Source organism: Hyla sarda, chromosome 3, assembly GCF_029499605.1.
Source record: "Hyla sarda isolate aHylSar1 chromosome 3, aHylSar1.hap1, whole genome shotgun sequence".
Lineage (NCBI taxonomy): Eukaryota > Metazoa > Chordata > Amphibia > Anura > Hylidae > Hyla > Hyla sarda.
In genome coordinates, this window is record NC_079191.1 from 228,741,160 (window position 1) to 228,765,846 (window position 24,687).

Genomic DNA, 24,687 nt, shown 5'->3' on the forward strand with positions numbered 1-24,687 from the left:
TCTAGTGCTTCTGTATGCTCTACAGGAAGTTTGTTTCTTTTTGAATTTCCTTTCTGTCTGACCACAGAGCTCTCTGCTGACACCTCTGTCCATTTTAGGAACTGTCCAGAGTAGAAGCAAATCCCGAAAGCAAACCTATCCTGCTCTGGACAGTTCCTGACATGAACAGATGTGTCAGCAGAGAGCACTGTGGGCAGACAAAAAGTAAACTATAAAAGAAAATAACTTCCGGTGGAGCATACAGAAGCTTATAAGTACTAGGAGGATTAAGATTTTTTAAGAGAAGTAATTTACAAATCTGTTTAACTTTCTGTCATCAGTTGATTAAAAAAAATATGTTTTCCAGTGGAGCACCCCTTTAAAAGGGTCTGATTTCTAAAAACAGACTAGTGCATGAGCTATAAAATAATAAACTGTACTGTACTCAGCTTGCAACCACTCGCACTGGTGCACTAGTTTGTCCCAGGACCACTGTCTACTATATCTGAAATACCAACAGAGGAGAATAGTTGGTCTACCCTTATAGCAAAGGGATCTTTTGGCTTCAGAAGGACCCGGTTCTCGGCGCTGAACGACCAGACAGGTGGGTAGATTCAAGGTAAGTTTATTGACCAGAATGCAACGCGTTTCGCTGCGCATGCGCAGCGAAACGCGTTGCATTCTGGTCAATAAACTTACCTTGAATCTACCCACTTGCCTGGTCGTTCAGCGCCGAGAACCGGGTCCTTCTGAAGCCAAAAGATCTCTTTGCTATACTACCCCGGAGGGCAGCAGACTATCTACCACATACACTTCTTTGCATTGTTGTGTATGTACCTACACAGCCACCCAGGGTGAGCAATACATTTATATTTTAAACTCCCCCGTGGGTACAAACAATACTATTCTATGGAGCGCTTCTCTCCTTCTTTCTACCCTTATAGCAAGCTTGATTGTCATTGGATGTCTCGGTAGAGCAAGGTCAACTTTCAAAGATACAATTAAGCACCCAACTTCACGTCTTTATCCAGCTATTCATTTTAATTCAAATGTGCAGCCAAATCACAATCTGTAAGGATAATTAAGGAGAGGCAATGGCGGTTTTTATAGACAGATACTTGATACAATTAATGAAGGTTAAAATATGCACATTGCAATAAGTGCCATATGGCAAACAATCCTTTTGTGTATAAACTTGAAACTGCTCCCTACAGTTAGCAGGTATCTTATTTTAGAGAAATGCGGATGAAGACACTACAGTATTTAACTCTTAAAAACGGTATTTTGGAAACAGTGTATAAAAAGATGCAAAGATGGTTGGGTTTAAAGGACAAGTTTATAACACAACAGCACAAATAGAGAGCAGCATGTAAGTAGTCTTCATAGGAAGCAAGTATTGTTTGGGAATGGGGAGAGCAATAATATCAAGACTAATGAGACTTGCAATGTGTATGTGACAGGCGCAAAAAAACTTCATAAAAGAAAATGAGACACGAATGTAATCAGATGCAATTGTGCTTTGAAGCCAACTCATTTTAAAGGATACCTCTTTCTTGGTGTGATATTGCACTGGCTGATTTACCAATTATTCAGAACACTTCAGGTAAATGACTCTTTCAATAGCTTAGAAAATATTTTATTTTTCAAAATATTATAAAATAAATAACAAGAAAAAAATAATATTGCCACATTAAAGTAAATGCAGGGAAATGAAATGATTCCATGTTTATTCAAACAGAAACGTCTCTCAGAATATCCAATCCAATGTTCTCCAAAGAGGCGGTCATAAGTATTTAATACATATAGAGCACTTGTTCAGGACAACTGCTCTGTATACATAGTGAATACAGATTACATCCCCTGGTGGAGAAGGCAGCTGCAGTTTCTTTGTAGCCTTTGCTAAAAATCAAACTGATCAAATTGTTGATGCTTACTAAATTTAATAATAAAAAAAAAAAAAAAAAAGAGGCAGAGTAATATCAATATGTAACAAGTAACACCACTACCATAAGCATTAGAATATGCATCAGATCTAGGTTTTAGAGGACTATAAATGTCTCAGTTCAGCAGGCTCTTGCACCATTCACGTAGCCTCCCATACACTGATGTGCTTCTTAGCACCACATTTTAAAGGGGTACTCCGCCCCTAGACATCTTATCCCCTATCCAAGGATAGGGGATAAGATGTCTGATCGCAGGGTTCCACTGCTGGGGACCCCGGTGATCTCTCCTGCAGCCCCACAAGTTATCAGCTCTCCGGAGCTAGGTTTGCTCCATGGCTGATGACTCACGATACAGGGACCAGCAGTTTGTGACTTAACGGCTACGCCCCCTCATGATGTCATGCCCCGCCCCCTTAATGCAAGTCTATGGGAGGGGACGTGACTGTTACCATGCCCCCTCCCACAGACTTGCATTAAGGGGGCGGGGCGTGACATCTTGAGGGGGGCTGAGCCATGACGTCATGAATCGCCGGCTGTCATCAGCCACGGAGCAAACTTTGCTTCAGAGAGCTGATGACTCGAAAGGCTGCAGGAGAGATTGCGGGAGTCCCCAGCAGCGGGACCCCTGCAATCAGACATCTTATCCCCTATCCTTGGATAGGGGATAAGATGTCTAGGGGCTGAGTTCCCCTTTAAACATCTGATTCAAAAGGAGATACCCTTAAAGGGGTTATCCAGTGATATAAAAAAAAAAAATGTATTTCTCAAGAAGAGCAGGTGTTGCTACTCCTGATAAAACGTTGTGCGGCAAAAATGCCAATTCTGCCGCACAGCGTTTTTTTTTCCATGAAAAAAACACAGCAACCAGATGCTAGCTGCAAGTCTAGAATCGCAAAATGCTAAATCCCCTTGCCATTTTTCATTTTGACATTTTTTTTCCCTCTTTTTCATTTTGACATTTTTTTTTCTTCTTTTTTATTTATTTATTTATTTTTTAGCAACTTTAGGCTCCCTGGCAGTTTTTGAAAAAAGACCTTATGTTGAGACTTTGGTGTTTTTTCGGGAAAACCTTGGCATTTTTCTCCCATAGAAGTCTAACATTGGGTTCTAACATTATTTTACTTTAGAGATCTAATAAAGGGATGGAATTAGCTTTTTTGATTACATTTCATAGGTTACCATTAAAACATTTTTTTTTTAAATGATGCAGTAGAGATGGAAAAAATTGTAGAGAACCAAACTTTTTATTATTAATGTATTTTCATAATGTAATTTATGAACTTGGATTTGTTTTAACTACTGTTAAACTTTATTAGTTAGATTTCCATCAATATTTAGGTAACTACTACTACTCCCAACATGGAGCAGACTCTGTTCCATGCTTGTAGTAGTAGCAGTACCTAAAATAACGATGGAAATATAGCTAATAAAGTTTAGCAGTAGTTAAAACAAATCACAGTTCATAAATGACATTATTAAAATACATTAATAAACAAAATTTTACAAATTAATAAAAATAAAAAAAATAGTTTTACAATTACATAGCCCCTTTATCCATTTTTAAAATTGTAGCTCCATTTTTATGTCCCTGCCCGCTCACATAAATTGGTCCCTGATGGAATTTAACCCCTTAACCACGCAGCCCTTTTTCACCTTAAGGACTGAGCCCTTTTTCGCAATTATGACCACCGTCACTTTACGAATTAATAACTCAAAAACGCTTTTACCAAATATTCTGATTCTGAGATAGTTTTTTCGTGACATATTCTACTTTATTTTGGTGGTAAATTTTCGGGGTTACTTGCATCCTTTCTTGGTGAAAAATCCCAAAAGTTCATGAAAATTTTGAAAATTTAGCATTTTTCTAACTTTGAAGCTCTCTACTTGTAAGGAAAAATTTCATGAAAATTGCAAAATCTGAAGGGACAGATGTTACAGAACTACAACTCCCAGCATGCCTGGGCAGTCTAGGCATGCTGAGAGATGTAGTTTGGCAACATCTGGAGGGCTACCATTTGGGCACCACTGTAACAGTGGTCTCCAAACTGTGATCCTCCAGATGTTGCAGTTTGGCCTTCCTAGTGGTTGCCACAGTAAAGATCACTCTACTTTCACTTTCAATTCCCACCCCCACTGTCGTTTCCCTACCTGTGCCTATCTCCAGGGACGATCGGGGGTCCCCACGCAACTTCTCCTCCAGGTACCGGCCTCTATCTTCTCCCCACATTCCCCCATGACATCCAGGGGTGGGCAGAACAGAGGGTTGTCATGGCAGCCCACTGTCCTGCGCTGCCATTGGTCAGAATCAGCTCTGACCAATGACAGGGGATAGAAGTAGATTGCAATACTGCGACCTCGCTCCTCGCCCTCAAGATGATCGGGGCTGTCACTGACCCCATCCCTATTTTCCGGGTGATCGGTTCACCAGAGACCCGATCAGCCCGGAATAGCAGAAAGTCGCATGTCTGAATTGACATGCAATTTTCTGCGATCGCCGACATGGGGGGGTCTCAGGACCCCCGTGGCGAAGTGCCGGGATGCCTGCTGAATGATTTCAGCAGGCATCCTGGTCCGGTCCCCAACCGGCTAGAGAGTTTGTGTCCTAACTCAGTGTTGGACACAAACTACAACTCCCAGTATGCAATGACAGACCATACATGCTATGAGTTGTAGTTATGCAACAGCTGGAGGCACACTGGTTGAGAAACACTGAGTTAAGTAACAAACTCTCAGTGTTTCGCAACCAATGTGCCTACAGCTGTTGCATAACTATAACTCCCAGCATGTATGGTCTGTCAGTGCACGCTGGAAGTTGCCCCTTTTACCCCTATTGCCCTTATTACCACTTGTAAAAAATTAAAATTTGGGGGAAAACTAGCATTTTAGTTTAAAGAAAAATTCATTTACACATCCGACTTTAACGAAAAGTCGTCAAACATCTGTGGGGTGTAGAGGCTCACTGTACCCCTTGTTACATTCCTTGAGGGGTGTAATTTCCAAAATAGTATACCATGTTTTTTTTTATTTTATTTTTTTGCTGTCCTGCACCATAGGGGCTTTCTAAATGTAACATGCCCCCCCAAAAACCATTTCAGAAAAACTCATTTTCCAAAATCCCATTGTCGCTCCTTCCCTTCTGAGCCCTCTGTGCCCGCAAAACAATTTACATATACATTAGGTATTTCTTTACCTCTTGTAAAAATTCAAAAACTGGGTCTACAAGAACACGCGAGTGTAAAAAATGAAAATTTTGAATGTTCTCCTTCACTTTGCTGCTATTCCTGTAAAACACATAAAGGGTTAACACACTTCCTGAATGTCATTTTGAATACTTTGAGGAGTGCAGTCTTTATAATGGGGTAATTTATGGGGTATTTCTAATAAGAAGGCCCTTCAAATCTTCTTCAAAACTGAACTGGTCCCTGAAAAATTCAGATTTTGAAAATTTTGTGGAAAATTGGAAAATTGCTGCTGAACTATGAAACCCTCTGATGTCTTCCAAAAGTAAAAACATGTCAACTTTATGATGCAAATATAAAGTAGACATATTGTATATGTGAGTCCATAAATAATTTATTTGGTATGTCTATTTTCCTTACAAACAGAGAGCTTCAAAGTAAAAACAAAAAAAGCTAAATTTTTCATGAAATTTTGGAATTTTTCAACAAGAAATGATGCAAGTATCGACAAAAATTTACCACTATATTAAAGTAGAATATGTCACAAAAAAAATTATCTTGGAATCAAATTCATAAGTAAAAGGCATCCCAGAGTTATTATTGCTTAAAGTGACAGTGGTCAGATGTGCAAAAAATGCTCTGGTCCTCAAGGTTTTAAAGGGGTACTCCGGTGAAAAACTGGTGCCAGAAAGTTAAACAGATTTGTAAATTACTACTATTAAAAAATATTTATCCTTCCAGTACTAATTAGCAGTTGTATATTACAGAGAAAGTTCCTTTCTTTTTGGATTTCTTTTTTCCCACAGTGCTCTCCTTATCAGGAACTTTCCAGAGCAGCATAGGTTTGCTATGAAATTTTGCTCCTGCTCTCGACAGTTCCTAATACGGACAGAGGTGTCAGCAGAGAGCACTGTGGACAGAAAAAAAAGAAATCCAAAAAGAAAGGAACTTTCTTTGTAATATACAGCTGTTAATAAGAACTGGAAAGATAAAGATTTTTTAATATAAGTAATTTACAAATCTGTTTAACTTTCTGACACCAGTTGATAAAAAAAAAAATAATTTCACCGGAGTACCCCTTTAACCCCTTCCCGACCTATGACATACCTGTACGTCATGGGTGGCAAGGTGTTCCCGACCCATGACATACAGGTACGTCATGAACATTACTGCCGCTACTCGCGGCATCCCGCAGCGCCCGGAAAGATGGTGGCTATCACTGATAGCCAGCCATCTTACCATGTGACCACGGGGGGTTTCATCCCCCACCCCCCCCAGCGATCGCTGCTATCAGCTGGTCAAATCTGACTAGCTGATAGCAGCGTTTCGCTATGAGAATACTTAGCAGCGCGGTGTGTGAGTCCCGATCACGGGGATCAGGAAACACACCGCTCTGCTAAGTGTCCCTGACCCGTCCCCCGGCGTCACTTACCCGTCCGAGCGGTGTCCCGAGCGGTCCCGGCGTCCTCCATGCGGTCCCGGCTGCGCTGCGTCCCGGAGGTGAGTTTCCGGCAGCAGGGTGGCATCTTCATTGGCAGCAGTGAGATCGCCGTAAAGCGATCTCACTGCTGCCTCTGAGAGTTTCAAAACTGCAACTCCCAGCATGCCCAGACAGCCTTTGGCTTTCTGGGCATGCTGGGAGTTGTAGTTTTGCAACATCTGGAGGCCCACAGTTTGGAGACCACTGTATAATGGTCTCCAATCTGTGCTCTTCCAGATGTTGCAAAACTACAAATCTCAGCATGCTCAGTCTGTCCAGGCATGCTGGGAGTTGTAGTTCTCTAACATCTGGAAGAGCACAGATTGGAGACCATTATACAGTGGTCTCCAAACTGTGGACCTCCAGATAATGCAAAACTACAACTCCCAGCATGCCCAGACTGCCCAAGCATGCTGGAAGTTTTAGTTCGGCAACATCTGATCCTTCAGATATTGCCGAACTACAACTTCCAGCGTGCCTGGGCAGTCTGGGCATGCTGGGAGTTGTAGTTTTGCAACAACTGGAGGCACACTAGTTGGGAAACATTGTCTGTTTCCTACCTCAGTGCCTCCAGCTGTTGCAATTGTTGCAAAACTATAACTCCCAGCATGCACTGACAGACCATGCATGCTGGGAGTTGAAGTTTTGCAACAGCTGGAGGCACACTGGTTTGGAAACACTAAGTTTGGTTGCAAAACACTTGAAAGTTTATTACTTAACTTAGTGTTTCCAAACCAGTGTTCCTCCAGCTGTTGCATAACTACAACTCCCAGCATGCACGGACAGCCAAAGGGCATGCTCGGAGTTTGCAACAGCTGGATGTTTGCCCCCTCCCCCCAATGTGAATGTACAGGGTACACTCACATGGGCGGAGGTTTACAGTGAGTGCTGCAAGTTTGAGATGGCGCAAATTTTGCGCTGTAGCTCAAACTTCCAGCGGCAAACTTGCTGTGAACCTCTGCCCATGTGACTGTACCCTAAAAACACTACACTGCACTGACACTAACCTAAAATAAAAAGTAAAAAACACTACATATACACATATCCCTACACAGCCCCCCCTCCCCAAAAAAATGAAAAACGTCTGGTACGCTACTGTTTCCAAAACGGAGCCTCCAGCTGTTGCAAAATAATAACTCCCAGTATTGCCGGACAGCCATTGACTGTCCAGGCATGCTGGGAGTTTTGCAACAGCTGGAGGCACCCTGTTTGGGAATCATTGGCATAGAATACCTCTATGTCCACCCCTATGCAAATCCCTAATTCAGCCTCAAATGCGCATGGCGCTCTCTCACTTTGGAGCCCTGTCGTATTTCAGGGCAACAGTTTTGGGACACATATGGGGTATCGCCGTACTCGTGAGAAATTGCCTTACAAATTTTGGGGGGCTTTTTCTTCTTTAACCTCTTATGAAAAGGTGAAGTTGGGGTCTACACCAGCATGTTAGTGAAAAAAATAAATTTTTTACACTGACATGCTGGTGTTGCCCTATACTTTTCATTTTCACAAGAGGTAAAAGGGAAAAAAGACCCTCTAAATTTGTAATGCAATTTCTCCCGAGTACGGAGATACCCCATATGTGGGCGCAAAGTGCTCTGGGGGCGCACAACAAGGCCCAGAAGGGAGAGTGCACCATGTACATTTGAGGCGATTTGCACAGGGGTAGCTGATTGTTACAGCAGTTCTGACAAACGCAAAACAATAAATATCCATATGTGACCCCATTTTGGAAACTACACCCCTCACGGAATGTAATAAGGGGTGCAGTGAGAATTTACACCCCACTGGCGTATGACAGATTTTTGGAACAATGGTCTGTGAAAATGAAAAATAAAATTTTTGATTTGCACAGTCCACTGTTTCAAATATCTGTCAAACGCCAGTGGGGTGTAAATGCTCACTGCACCCCTTATTAAATTCCATGAGGGGTATAGTTTCCAAAATGGGGTCACATGTGGGGGGGGGTCCACTGTTCTGGCACCATAGGGGCTTCCTAAATGGGACATGCCCCCCAAAAACCCTTTCAGAAAAACTCACTCTCCAAAATCCCATTGTCGCTCCTTCCCTTCTGAGCCCTCTAGTGCGCCCGCCGAACACTTTACATACACATATGAGGTATTTCCTTACTCGAGAGAAATTGGGTTACAAATTTTAGGGTGATTTCTCTCCTTTTACCCCTTGTAAAAATTAAAAAATTGGGTCTACAAGAAAATGCGAGTGTAAAAAATGAAGATTTAGAATTTTCTCCTTCACTTTGCTGCTATTCCTGTGAAACACCTAAAGGGTTAAAACACTTACTGAATGTCATTTTGAATACTTTGGGGGGTGCAGTTTTTATAATGGGGTCATTTATGGGGTATTTCTAATATGAAGACCCTTAAAATCCACTTCCAACCTGAACTGGGCCCTGAAAAATTACGATTTTGAAAATCTTGAGAAAAATTGGAAAATTGCTGCGGAACTTTGAAGCCCTCTGGTGTCTTCCAAAAGTAAAAACATGTCAATTTTTTTATGCAAACACAAAGTAGACATATTGTATATGTGAATCAATATGTAATTTATTTGGAATATCCATTTTCCTTTCAAGCAGAGACTTTCAAAGTTAGAAAAATGCAAAATTTTCAAAATTTTCATGAAATTTTTAGATTTTTTTACCAAGAAAGGATACAAATATCAGTGAAATTTTACCAATAACATAAAGTAGAATATGTCACGAAAAAACTATCTCGGAATCAGAATGATAAGTAAAAGCATTCCAAAGTTATTAATGTTTAAAGTGACAGTGGTCAGATTTTCAAAAAATGCCCAGGTCATGAAGGTGAAAATGGGCTGGGTCATGAAGGGGTTAATAAAAATGTTGTTCCAAAAAAAATTAAAAAAACTTTTTTTGTTCCCTACAACTTTTTCAATCCCTACTGCATCATTTATTTAATAATTATTTTTTTGTAACCAACAAAATTTGTAAAAAATTTATGGCATGGAAACTGCCAAAGGGGCCAAAAATGCAATTTACACACATAGGTAAAAATGCAAGAAAAAAATGCAGAAATGTAGGGAAAATCCGTGGCAGATTATTTGTAATTTTTTTCAGATGTAGGAAAAAACCAAGTGGAAATCTATCCTTAAAAGATATCGCTATTCAAATCAGATAAATGTGGAAATGAGAAGCACTCCAGTAAAAAGAGAGGCTACGTGAGTGGCGCATAGCTGCTTCTATTTTTTATTTCTTTTTATAACCCTCAACAATTTTTAAAGGAATCAGCTCTGTTTTTCTAATCCTGGATAACGTCTTTAACACCTTATGGACATTTTCACTTTAAGGACTAGTTTTTTGCACGTTTTTTCCTCCTCCCCTACGCCATCGACCCTGAGGTTTAGCTAACTTTGTATTTTAATAGTTTGGACATTTTCACATGCGGCGGTACCACATTTTTTAAATAACATTGTTCTATTTAAAAAAAATGGGAAATGGGGGGGTATTTAAACTTTTATTAGGGGAGGGGCTTATTCATTTATTAACTTTTTTTTTATATACTTTTTCCTTATTATTATTATTATTTTTTTTTAAGCCCCCCATTGTGGGCTATACCATGCAATCTTTTGATCAGTGTTATTGGTGCTCTGCTGCAGGCTGGGAGCAGAAGACCGATCGAACTGCGAGGAGGATGATAAGGGCCCTCTGGCTATCCTCTCAGTTAATCGGGACATTGCGATTTCATTGCGATGGTCCCGATCAGCTCCGTTGAGCTGCTAGGATTCTCTCACTTTCATTTTAGCATGTAAAGGGTTAATGTCAGGCATCAGCCTGATCGGTGATGCCCGACATTCACCCTGGGTCCCGGCTGCTGATAGCAGTCGGGACCCACCAAGTTTAATGAACGCTCAGCCCGTAAGCGGGTTTTAAACAACGGTAACGTGACCAGGGTGTACATGTACGCCCTGCGTCCTTAAGGACTTGGATGCGAGGGCGTTCCTGTACACCCGTGTCCGCAACAGGTTAAGGGTAAGTTCACACTCTGCAACTGTGAATGTTAAGACATTAAATGTTTTCTTCTTTTTACATAATCCATGTCAAAATGGGCTGTAGCAAATTTGCACAAATTGGAGCAGGTTTATCTATGAAAATGCTGTGGATTTTTACCAGCAAAAAATCTGCAGCATTTTTGTCTCATGTGGACCTACTCTTAAAGGAAATCTGTCATCAGTTTAACCTGCATTAACCTGTCTGTACAGACAGGTAGTGCAGGTGACACTGATGACGATACTTGTTCCGGTTCACTCGCTATCTTCTTCTGTATCTTTCGTTCTGGGACCGACTTGGAACATGGGACCCAGCAGAGAAACAGGAGCAGTGACATGAAGCTCTGCCCATGCTCCAAGTCGGACCCAGAACAGAAGATACAGAGAAAGATATTACCATAGCTGTATCAATAGATTTTACCCTATCAAACCCGTGTCAATGCGTTATATATCATAAAATGTTCTTACTCCCCATGCCCGGGGTGAGAATATGCTGTTTGAAAGGTGTCCCCTGATGGTCTGTAAGTAGTCCCATGGACAGGGAGCCATCTTGTACTAGTCCTGTCTGGTGCAGCTCTTATCGGCCCATCAGAGTGATTAACAGCTTGGACACTGCACAATTCCTCACTCTGCTCCGTCTGCTTTGGGAGCAGAGTGGTGCTTACAGCGTAAGCAGTGGGACTGGCAGAGGATGGCTCCCTACCCAGGGGACTGCTTACGGATTGGTGGGGGACACCTTTCAAACAACATATTCTTATCCTGCCGGCAGGAATGTCTCCCAGAGAAGGTGAGGAAGAAGATTTTACAATATATAATGCATTGACTTATGTTATATATTATAGATTCCGATGGTAGGTTTCTTTAATGTTAGGCTTTACGTAAAAACATTCACTATTTCACTGCTTGTCAATACAGACCTTAAGAATAGCAGTAGGAATCCGGTCGAACCGAAATCCCGGGAGGGGGGGCAAGGAGCCGGCGCAGCTGAAGACCAGGGGGGGGGGGCGTGATCATGAAGGAGCGGGTGAAGCTGAAGATCCTGTGCGGGGTGGGGGGTGGTTTGTGTTGTTCAAGCATGAAGGAACGGGCGCAGCTGAAGACCGGGGGGTAGCGGCACAATCATGAAGGAGCGGGCGCAGCTGAAGACCGGGGTGTGGGGAGGGGGTTGTGCAAGCATGAAGGAGCGGGCAGGGCTGAAGACCTTGGTGGGGGTGGGTCAATCATGAAGGAACAGGTGCAGCTGAAGACTGGGGGGGTATACGAGCATGAAGAAGCGGGCACAGTTGAAGACGGTGGGGTGGTGATTACTCAACACTGCCTGTGTGAGCGCGCTCCCTGCGCTCGTTCACAGGCAGTGCGTGTCCGCGCATAAACTATGACAAAAAATTGTACAACTAACACAAAAGTGTGACTTTGTGCACCACAAAGTGCATTAAAGTTTTGCCATACAGAAGATTGATAGTTCAACTAAACTGAAACTTGACAGTTTAATGATTTATGATTAGTAACTCTGCCCCATTCCGTATCTACAAATTTGCTGTAATTAATAGATCCAATTTTCATCTGAATAACACACTAGGAATTAACTTAAAATGTATACTTGCCTTGTTATTTGACTTTATCCCAATAAATGTTTGTCCAAGAGGAACAGGTCGGAACCGTCCATCAAAGTAGAAAAGGCCAATAAAAGGATTGACATGAAGAAATGAAGCAACGTCCAAGTAGTTGGGTAAAGTGGCAGAAAGGCCCAAGATCCTTATCATACTCTGTGTTGATTCCACCTGAAATAATCACAACAAATAAGTTTATAAATGCAAGAAAACTGTAAATTATCAACATTGGAATTTAAAGCTGATTAAAGTGTAGAGCAGCACTGTCCAGAGCAGCATATGTTTGCTATGCCTTTGGCTGAGTGGGCATGCTGGGAGTTGTAGTTTTGCAGCTTTTAGAATGCCACAGTGAAGATCACTTAGGTTAAGTTTCCACTGGTTTTTTTCTCTGGTAGTTTTTGGATATCTGCCACTGCAGTTTTTGAGCCAAAGCCAGAAATGTATATTAAAAAAAAAAATAGGACACATAAAGGAAGGACTTACACTTCTCCTCCCTTATGGATCCACTTCTGACTTTGGCTCAAAAACTGCAGTGGCAGTATTCCAAAAACTGCCAGAAAAAGTGGAAACAGCTCTGATCATTCTTATTTTCCGAGCGATCGGGTCACCAGTGACCCGATTGGCCCGGATCGCTGGAAATCACTGGTCTGAATTGACCAGAGATTTGCGGTGATAACCAACATGGGGGGTCTCAGGACCCCCCTCGGCATTGCCATGGGATGCTTGCTGATAGATATCAGCAGTCATCCCGGTCCGATCACCGTCCGGCGAGCGGTGGTGATCAGAAATGCGGAGGGTATTTCAAAAACATTTACTTTCTTTTTTTCTCTTCAAAACATTAAGGGTGTATTCACACGTACAGGATCCTGTGCAGATTTGATTGCAGGATTTGAAGCTACAGATTTGATGCTGTGTTAAGTCATTTAGTTTACACTCAACTCTGCAGCATTAAATCTGCAGCTTTAAATCCTGTGCTTCAAATATGTGCAGGATACTGTATGTGTGAATAGACCCTAAAGGGGTATTCAGTTACAACACTTCTCCCCATCCACAGAATTCAGGATAAATGTCAGATCATGGGGGTCTGACTACTTGGACCCACAATGATCTTGAGAAGGGGCCCGGGTGTTTGTATTAATGATGCGGCGAATTGTGCATTGTCTATGGAGCTGCCAGAAATATCAGAACACTGTAGATATCTATATCTTCAACAGCACACATGTGCAAATCCCTGCCTTATTCAAAAGAAAACACCTGGGCCCCTTTATGGACATCTTGGGGGATTCCAGCAGCTGAAACCCTGTGACCTGACTCTTATGCCCATCATCTAGTTAGCAGATAGGTGTATTAAATCAGAATACCATCTAAATGATCTCTAGTAAAAAGATAGCTGAGCTGTAATTAGCTGCTATGGGAAATCCAACAGTTTTTGTCTCAGACTGTTATTATTAATTTAATTTAATCTTGTCTATTTGTCCGTGTACACAGATCACTGATACAAGTGATCAATTGAGCTGTTACCAATAGATAACAGTTGTTTGTCTATGGGGACATCAAGGAACGCAAAGATAATGTATTCCCTACTAACTATGTACTCGGATCATCATCCATGTACATAGACTGCACATAAAGCTAGAGATAACACCCAAATTATGTTTTTTATTTGCAGTATCAAAACAACATCATATATGAAAAAATGTACTCATACTTGGCATTATTATGCAATGAAATATTCAGATTTATTTTGGGGAAAATACTATTCCTATGTCCAATTAATTTAAAACATACATTCACCTAAATGCTGTATAAATAAGATGAATTATGAGTATGAAGGCCCAAAAATGCCCATAGTCACAAACAGCAACTATCCTTCTATCCAATAACTCTGGTCACAAAAGGTAACTATCCAATCCAAATGACCACTGTAATTTAACTGGTTGCTATTGTCAGCTGCTTCAATATCTCGCACATATTTCTATAAATGAACAAGTACGCCATCTGGAAGCTGTCAGATAATAGTAAATCACAAAAAGGCTGTTGGTATTTCTAACAAGTTAAAGCGGTTATCCAGGAATAGAAAAACAGAACTAATTTCTTTTAAAAACAGTTCCACGTCTGTCCTCAAGTTGTGTGTGGTTTTACAATTTGGCTCCATTCACTTCAATGGAACTGAGCTGCAGAACCACACCCAACCTGGAGACAGACAAGTAGTGGTTTTGAAATAAATAAGCTCAGTTTTTTTCTATTCCTGGATAACCCATTTAAGGTAATGTTTCAGTACTATATGGCAGTACTATTTGATCAGGGAGGGGGAGCTGCGTGAGATGGCTCCCAGCCTCCAGTGATCCCTGGAGCGCTATAGCAAGGAGCTTCTAACGGGAGAACTTCAAACACATTGTAACATAAACATGTAAGTTACACTTCTTTTTACAGCTATTCACCCACCCTATAACCCAATCAGGGATGTGGAATTCCTATCGCCCGACGCCTGGGACATGCAGTTTCGGGCGCCGGGCAGGTGAATTTTCCCGGCCCTTAGCCCTTAGCTTCGGGCAAGCAGGGCCAGTGTGAGGTGAAAAATTCAAACCCGTGAAAAAAAATCGGACTGCCCCTCCCCTTCGCTCTCCGAAGTTTGCCGAAGCTACAGCGGGGAGGAGCGAGGGCAGAGCGGGGAGGAGCAAGGGCAGAGCCATGGGTTTGATTTTTTTCACCGCACGTCTGCAGGAGATAACCTCACACCGGACCTGACCAGCTCTGCGGCGCTCTGCAGTCTGTATGGAGTGGGCTCCTGACTTGTGCCCAATCCATACTTTGCAGCCCCTGGCTGTGGAAACTTGCGTCCTCCGAAGCAGAGCAGGGGAGATGAGAAGCTTTCTCTCCCCTGCTCTGCCTTCTTTCTCCCCATGCAGACCTGTGCCCTCTGCCTTCGCTCCCCCAGCTCTAGCTTTGGAGAGCTGAGGGGAGGAGTGGACGCATGTCTGCACGGGGCGCAAGTTTCACACCGGCGCTAATATCCAGCATTCAGCGCACAGCAGTCTGTATGGAGCAGGCTCCGGACTCCTGCCCGCTCCACACTCTGCAGTCCCCGGCTGTTCTCCGTAGCTGGGGGCCGCTGCTAATAGCCAGCATGTGGCGATCGCCGCGGCTGGTTATTAACCCTTTAGATCGCCGCTGTCAAAGCTGACAGCGGTGTCTAAAGGGACATGTGAATGCTCCCTGGTGGGCTAGTGGGGTGGATCGCCCCCCTCCCCCCCCCGCAGCGTGATCGCAGAGGGGAGATCCACTATGGAGGTAGCCGGAGGACTTACCTCTGTTCCCTGCTGTCCCGTGGCTCTGTCAATGGATCACAGAGAACACAGATCAATGAGTTCAACAGAACTCTATTCATCTGTATGAGGAATCTAATGATTCCTTCTAAAAGTCTAATAAAGTGTAAAAAAAAAATAGTTTTAATAAAAGTTTAAAAAAAACACACATTAACCCTTATGTTAAAAGTTCAAATCACCTCCTTTTCGTATATAAAAACATGCAAACATAATAAAAATAAACATATTTGGTATCGCTGCGTGCGTAATTGTACAACCTATTAAAATATAACATTATGTAGCCATTTTTATAATATCCTAGAAAAAAAAAAGTTTAAAAGTGATTAAAAAGTCAGATCAATAACAAAATGATACTGATCCAAAAAAACAGATTATGGCGCAAAAAATGAGCCCTCATACAGCCTGGTATGTGGAACAAAATAAAGCTACAGGGGTCAAAAAATGGCAATTAATTTTTTTTTTAAAAGTTCAGAATTTTTTTTAAATTTGTAAAACATGATGTAAACTATAGAAATCTGGTATTGCTGTAATCAGGCAGCCTAAAAGTGTGAAACTAAAATGTTAGCTCAACCACAAGGTAAATGGCGTAGAAAAGAAATCCACCAAATCTGCAAAATTATCTTTTACTATTTCAATTTCACTTCACCTAATATATATTTTTTGGTTCAGAGAATATGTTATTGAAAAATTAAAAGGTATCATTATAGTAGGTAGTTATGGCGATTATAGGGCGAGGAGGAAAAAATCAGAGCGTAAAAGTGAAAATTGGCCTGGGCAAGTGGATCGTCATAAGGGACAGGTAGATTTTGCTCCATTTTAGTCCCGTGGACAAGTAGTTTTTTATAAAAATTTCCACACCCCTGCCAATATATTGGGTTTAGTGCGAGTGAAATAGCTGTCAGGTTCTCTTTAACCCATATTCAAATTTTGCAGTTTTGGGGTACGTTCACACATACAGGATCCTGCGCAGATTTGATGCGCAGGATTTGTAACTGCCATTTAGAAGCTGTGCTCAGTCATTTAGTTTACATTGAAATCTGCAGTAGAAAATCCTGTGCATCAAATCCTGCACATCAAATCTGCGTACATGTGAATGTACCTTTAGTAGGTATTTTACATTTTTTACCTAAAACAAAATAATAAATAACAACCCCATTCCCTTCCTGAAAAGTCCTGTGTAGGCTATAAGGCTAAGTTCACACTGCAGAATCTCTGGGCAGAAAATTTCCGCCCAGAGATTCCGAATGCGGCCAGCTAGGACCCAGCGGACACTGTCTCCAATAGAATGCAATGTGTTCCGTGAGTATTTCCGCCTGAAGAATGAGCAATGCTATTCTTCAGGTGGAGGATTTTCAAGCAGATTTTCCGTACACAAATTCCAAAGTGTGAATTTGTGAACGGAAACCCATTCACCATACTATAAATTTTAGTAAGCGGAATTTCTGCCTGCAATTTCAAAGCAGAATTATAGGCGGAAATTGTGTGAACCTGGCCTTAATCTGACATATAACAAAAATAATTAATGAATTGATTAAATAAATAAATATACAAACATATAACGTAAGGTACTCAAAAGGTTTCTGTATGGTAGCCTTATGCTAGAAGTGGCTTTTGAGCAAGAGTTACATATTGATTTGTTACTGACAATATGCCAACGGTATGCTTTATTTGACAAATCTCTTATTTTCTTATTTTTGAAATTTTCAGATGTTGGAGAAATACATAAAGGGGATCTCTGCTTTCCCTATAACCTGAGAGTATTCTGCTAAAAGAAAAAAACATGTTAATTATTTCGGGATAGTCCAGAATCAAAATTCTGACATGTAAACAGTGTGGCAGAATCACACTAAAAATAGGAATTTGCTGCCCCAGAATTTCCGAGTGGAATTTTTTCACTGGATTCCGCTCAGAAATTCTGCCATATGAATGGGCTCTTAGTGTCAATTTTCTCTACAGCACCACCACAGGAGAAATAAAGCATTACACATTGCTTATCCAAATCAATTTCTGTGTAATGCAAGGAAGGAGAGGTCCTCCAGAAAAGTGATGCCTATCTATATTTAATCTTTAATATATAGAAATTTGTTGTATAAACTGGACAATCCCTTTTTGCTAATTCTCTCTTTTGTTACTTACAACGATAATGACATTTTTCTGCCTTAATTGGGTAGATAATTTAGCAAAGTGGACAACAGACAAGTGTAGCATTATTCATTGTCATTTCTGAATCAGCTTCTGTGAAATTATGGTCTGCATGTTCAATTACTAACAAGGTTTTACCATCAGCTGCTGAGAAATGGAAACCATGTTAACTTGGCTGCACTTTCTGTTGGTTTTTGTGCAAAAATGGCTGTCACGAGAAATGAGAAACTTCACAATATTTCTAGAAGCAGATCTAATTACAAAACATTGGCTTTTCTTTTAACTTCTAAATGACTAATATGGTAAATTCCTCACATTAGGTAAACATTTGTATAAGTATTCCTCGACTGCACAGAACAAATGTTATTAAATATGTGGGTCACATCTTTATATTATGTGCCAAGATAATGTACTGGCAAAACATTTAGACATTTAAGTATATCTAGAAATCTATTCAAGAGTCCATTCCAGGAGTTACTTCAGACATTCGAGCATAACATTTTCTCTAACTATGCCTGATAATGGTGCATATTTAGAAGCAGAAACAATGTAAATAACATTTTCCCTAAGTAAACCATATAAGTCTTTTCATATCAACAAAACAAATTAAAACTATATACTTAGCCGTAATTACAGAGCAACTCTTGAAGAGTCAATTTTGCAGAATTAAGAAATAGCTACATATGTAGCACAATCTACATTACCACAGAAAATGTCAAGTACACCAGCAATTGACTGCAATCGAGCAATTAGTCAATGAGGTTCAATTATTTTTCTCTCAAGAGAATTTCCACCCAAAAAGTGTAAATAGTCATATATTAGTAAATGTGCAAGCCTTTGGATAGAACAGAACAACCACTGTGTCACTATTTGATTTAGCTTAGGGGACAGTGTCTAGGGGGCAGGGGCATTTATCAATTCTCGTTGTGGAAAGCTTTTTGTATAGATTTACATTTTTTGCTGTGTTTTTGGCATCTCTGCACACAGCTTTTTTCGAAGTGTGGTACGGGTTTACTTAGGTTTGCGATTTGGAAGCAATTTGTGCTCGAAATTAGGGAATTTTAGAAAAGTCACGTATAAAATAATTTGTTACCGTTGCACCCCACCTTCCTGACTAAATAATCAACTGAAATAGAAGACTCTGGAGTTTGATCTATTTTGTTTGCTGCACAAAAAGTGACTATGCAAGTCAAATGCAACAAAAGCAGACAAAAAAAAAACGTCCAAACAGCTTGATAAACTTCCTCCTACGTAATTTTGGGAAATGCACCATTAAACACTCCTCGTTGGGGTAAAAAGGTTGGTGCAGTAAATCCTCTGATTTACGTTGTTTTTTAAGTGGTCACAACAATCTAAAGGCAGAGCTGGCAAAGTTTATGTAACATAACCAAGAGAATGGAGCTGTGCCGCAATACCCAGAAAGGAATAGGTTGGAAGCACTACTGTGCAAGGAAACACAGTGAAGTGGTTTAGCCCTGAAGCCTCTTTATTCGAAGGATTATTTGGAATTCTGCCAATCAGAAAGTGTAGGGTCTGTACATTCCTGCATTTTTTACATCAAAACACCCTTGCAGTATCTAATAGCAGCCACTGATTGCGGATGATATATTAAAAATGTGGAACAAGAAGTAATAAAAAAAAAGTTTTATCATACAAATCTGAGGTTAAGGTTGGCAGGATTCATAAAACACAGTTGTCTGCTTCTGTTTTTTGTTCGGACATATACAATGCATTCAGAAATTTTCCTAAATTTAGCCTTTTTCACTTTGTTATGTTGCAACCAAGATTTTTTTATGGCCTCAACTCTAAGGCTCCTTCCACACTACTGTTTTCGCCCAGTAGGTGACGTCCGTTAGTAAGACAGCGGAAGAAAAATTTGTGTATGACACGTCTTTTTCTCCGGCTATCTTTGGCCGCAATAACAGAAATTATAACGGACGTTAGAGGAATCCCATTCAAGTGAATGGGATCCTCTTTGCCCTTTATTACTCCTGTTATGCTCCGTTACAATAACAGACGTTAAAGGGGTACTCCTGTGGAAACAATTTATTTTTTTTTTTTTAAATCAACTGGTGCCAAAAACTTAAACAGATTTGTGAATTACTTCTATTAAAAAAATCTTAATCCTTCCAGTACTTATTAGCTGGACAACACTACAGAGGAAACTCTTCTTTTTGGATTTCTTTTCTGTCTGTCCACAGTGCTCTCTGCTGACAAATCTGTCCATTTTAGGAACTGTACAGTTTGCTATGGAGATTTTCTTCTGCTTTGGACAGTTCCTGAAATGGACTGAGAGCACTGTGGACAGACAGAAAATAAATCCAAAAAGAAAATAATTTCCTCTGTAGTATACAGCTGCAAATAAGTACTGGAAAAATAACGATTTTTTTTTTTTAATAGAAGTAATTTACAAATCCGTTTCACTTTCTGGCACCAGTTGATCAAAAAATAAAAATAAAAAGTCTTGCACTGGAGTACCCCTATAAGGGTGGTCAAAGTGTAAATAAAAACAAGAGCCCTCCTTAACGTCAGTTTGTAACAGAGCAACAGTTACAGTGTGAAAGTAGCCTATGCCAGGAACTGCTCATCACCTGCCAAAAATTCCCCTCATAGAAGAATGGTGGTGGAAGCATCATGCTGTGGGAGAGAGATGTTTTTATGCACAGTAGGGACAACTCTTTGAAAGTCATTGAGTGGCCGAGCTGGAGTCCTAAACCCAATTGAACATCTTTGGAAATGTCTGAAAATGGCTGTCTATCAAGTGTGTTCATCCAACCTGACAGACCTTGAGAGGATCTGCAGAGAAGAATGGCAGAAAATCCCCAAACCCAGGCGTGCAAATTTTGTGACATACCCAAGAATTCAGAAGGCTGTAATCGCTGCCAAAGGTGTTTTAACTCAGTATTGAGGGATCTGAATCCTTTTTTTTTTCATTATCAATAAAAGAGCAAAAATTTCTAACATTTTGCTCTCATTTTGTCATTAAGGTATTAATTTGGCATAGGTATTAAGGGCAGAATCATGGGGTAAACTTTTTATTTTTATTCTTATTTTTAGCACAAGGCCGCAATAAAAAACAAAACAAAGTGTATGTGCACAAAGTGCTTTAAGTGTTCCAAGGTATGTGATAAATATGGTGCTAGTACACATTTTCTTTATAAATTGCATTTCAGTACACCAATTAGTACAGTTCCTCCTCTGCAAATTTTTCTGGCACTTTTTAACCCATCACAACAATTTGTGCGACTTTTTACTAATGCTGTCCACAGCAAATTTTGTAAGCCAGGTCAGGGCTGGTGTAGATTTGAGAAAAATTGAAAGCTTTCCAGCCTTCCAGCTACGTTCGGAACATTTAGTTCCAAATGCTGTGTGCGGGCTGGGGAGGGCGGGGCTCGATTAGGCCATGCCCCCTCAATGCAAGTCTATGGGAGGGGGTGTTACAACCGTCACACCCCCTCCCATAGACTTGCATTGAGGGGCGTGGCCGACCCCCGCAGCGTGCGCACAGCGTTCGGAACTAAATGTTCGGAATGCAGCCAGAAGGCTGACCAGTAGAGTACCCCTTTAATTTACCTACACAATCATGAGAAAATTGTCTTCTTTAAAAGTCTCAAAAAAAAAAAAGTAACTGTGACAAACTTCGATCAAAAATACAGAATACATAAAATGAAAAATACCTTTAGGTATGTAGGTATTGCCACACTATAACATACTAGGTAATATAAACTCAGACAAATACTTCTTCCAGTAAAAAGGAATCATATATAATATTTGGTATTAATATTTTATTAGCTATCTTTGTGGACATTATCTTCTCTTAAAGGCTAACTAGACAAAGATTCTATAAAGATAAATTTGATTTAATTTACTAGCACTTTTTAAAATGTTTTTTCAAACAAAGATGAATCAAAAGAGTATTGTAAAGCTATGCCTTATAACCTGAAATACTTATACAACCACAAAGTAAAGAATTTATAGATTGTATTTAGCATTTTAACTTACATTTCTGAAAAGCAATACAGGGCTTGAAACAAATACAAACCAAAGGTTATTATAGTGTATCAGGAAAGGTTGCATAATCCCATCAGCATGTATACACAAATCTGTATCTGAGAGCCAGAAGTCCCAGATAGAACAATAAATTAAAAGTACACCACATGCATTTTCGCTTTCTTTTGTTTTTATTTTGTGCACATCTTATTGATATAAAGACAACACAGTACTTCCAACATGCTGACACCTTCTTAAGAAGTGGTCTACTGACACCAATAGGATTCCTGGGAAGATGTATAGGCAGCAGGCTGCACTGCATGTCATGAAATGGGCATTACAATTGAGCCTTGTTTCGACAGATATAAAATAACAAGCAAGACTCATGCTGCTCTGCTGAAACAACAGAATGCTGATGATCAATCTGTACAGCTCTGTACTCTGGAAGAATGCTGTCAATCTAGAAGGGAGCAGTACAAGTACAGATATTGCCAGATCTATTATAGTAGAGATACAACTACTAAAGAGAGGAAAGGAATATGAGAATACATTATATTTTTCATTCAGTAATGTTCCCAAACAAATGTCTATCATGCAAATGCAACTGTGGAAGAAAACAATGCAAGCATCCTAAATATTGCGTAGATGAAGAAGACACAGAAAGGACATGGATAACTAGACAGACATTCCCACTTCTGGTGTAAACCGTAGCACAAAAAACTAACAAACAAACAAAAAGACAAAACAAAAAACAATCAGAACATACAGAAATAAACATATTTGTAAAGTGAGGAAAAATGGGTATGGTCTCCAAGGGTTTTCTTTTCGTCTGACATGTCTTGAGGCAATATAGTAGTTAGGAGGAGACAATCTATAATATATTTTTTTTTTATAACCAGTGGGGGGCAGAATCATTTTCAGGTTGCAGAGCAAGTGGCAAATTTGAATTTAGGGGGGCAGATTGTGTGGAAGTTTTATGTTCATGGGGTAGAGTGTGGCACTACGAGCTTGCACTAGTATAAAGCATGAAAACATACTGCAAAAAAGTCAAAGACATCTGGGTGGCAAAATCTGCAGAGGCAGGTTACCTGGGATTGACAGAATGTAAAATTCTGTGTATTTTGAGTTTTCAGGTGAGTTGGTGTGTTTTTGTGAAACAACAGCATCCAGCATGTCTTACCATTGTTCAGGACTGGGAACTGTAGTTGAGTACAGTACAAGCTTACAGTATATAGCAGGGGTTAACCAGACCTGGCAATTGGTCTACATTGGAATTAGAGTAGGAATCATTTTCAGCAGTGCACTACACCACAGACATCCCACAGGGCAAGAAGAGAGCCTGTAGGTACAAACTTGAATCCAACTCTGAGATAAAAAGGAGCCATACATTTTACTGGGCTTGTGAGTATTTTATTCAAGTTTATGCCATGCTCCATGCTTTGGACTTATGAGTTAAAAGGAAAAGTTTCTAAATGAAAACTATGCTATTCCATAGGACAAACTCTAGGATTTTTTTTTAGAATGGTTGTCTAACCCATTCAACATCAGGAAATGTATATATATATATATATATATATATATATATATATATATATATATTACACACTACTCAAAAAATAAAGGGAACACTAAGATAACACATCCTAGATCTGAATGAATGAACTAATCGTATGAAATACTTTCGTCTTTACATAGTTGAATGTGCTGACAACAAAATCACACAAAAATTATCAATGGAAATCAAGTTTATCAACCCATGGAGGTCTGGATATGGAGTCACATTCAAAATCAAAGTGGAAAACCACACTACAGGCTGATCCAACTTTGATGTAATGTCCCTAAAACAAGTCAAAATGAGGCTCAGTAGTGTGTGTGGCCTCCACGTGCCCGTATGACCTCCCTACAACGCCTGGGCATGCTCCTGATGAGGTGGCGGACAGTCTGTGGTGCAACGTGGCATTGGTGGATGGAGCAAGACATGATGTCTCAGATGTGTTAAATCAGATTCAGGTCTGGGGAACGGGCGGGCCAGTCCATAGCATCAATGCCTTCTTTTGCAGGAACTGCTGACACACTCCAGCCACATGAGGTCTAGCATTGTCTTGCATTAGGAGGAACCCAGGGCCAACCACACAAGTATATGGTCTCACAAGGAGTCTGAGGATCTCATCTCGGTACCTAATGGCAGTCAGGCTACCTCTGGCAAGCACATGTGCGGCCAGAGGTATCCAAAGCATAGGGGATAAGATGTCTAGGGGTGGATTACCCCTTTAAGGTCAGACCAACATGTTAGCTCTATTCTCTGGGGCAGTATGATACTGAATTTAATAAAATTCTAAACTCACACTCTAGGAAAATATATATTGCCTTTTTGATTCCATTGTTTATCTATCCTCTCTGTATTCCAAATACAATATTTCTGAAACACTTTTTTTTCCTGAACTTCCTACACAAACATTTAGGAAAACACCAGACTAGTCTGTGAACCGAATTGCCAAAATGTACAGAAAAGTAGGAAAGCATAGATAGGGAGAAAATACTCCAAATATATAACCTAGTGGGGGAAAATTAAAAGCAGAGTGATTATTACATGACTACCAATTCTAAGCCTTATACTTCCATTTTAATTTAATCTTTGATTTTATTTACTGCATATATTAAAGAGAAAACGCATTTTTAAGGTTTATAATGTGATTGCTACTCATAGGTTTAATAAGACATTTTTGAAGCTTGTCCAGCAGTGAGCGAAGGTATATGAAAAAAAGGTCTATGAAAAGAGAAATACATAAGTGACGTAAAAACATCTCTTTCTATGTATATCAAATATATTTTATGGTGTTATTTCAATGAATCCATTGTCCGCCAATGTGTACCATTTTACGTTCTACTATGTTGTAAAAATACTATGAAAATAAAATATTCCATTCTTGTTTGCCTAGAGGATTGAAAAAACTTGAAGTAATTGGGAATCCATGGATCATAGGTGACAGTCCTATACCAAAGCTTCCAGCACATTTT

General features: G+C 40.2%; 1 protein-coding gene across 6 annotated transcripts in view; it reads right to left on the reverse strand.

The window, feature by feature from the left end:
* Nucleotides 1-24,687, reverse strand: part of ASCC3 (activating signal cointegrator 1 complex subunit 3) — a 764,501-nt gene that overhangs the window by 415,190 nt on the left and 324,624 nt on the right. For all 6 annotated transcript variants that reach the window (XM_056566195.1, XM_056566194.1, XM_056566190.1 and 3 more), the window contains one exon: nucleotides 12,206-12,382. In XM_056566195.1, the coding sequence (XP_056422170.1) occupies nucleotides 12,206-12,382 (177 nt within the window). The remainder of the gene's footprint in view (nucleotides 1-12,205; nucleotides 12,383-24,687) is intronic.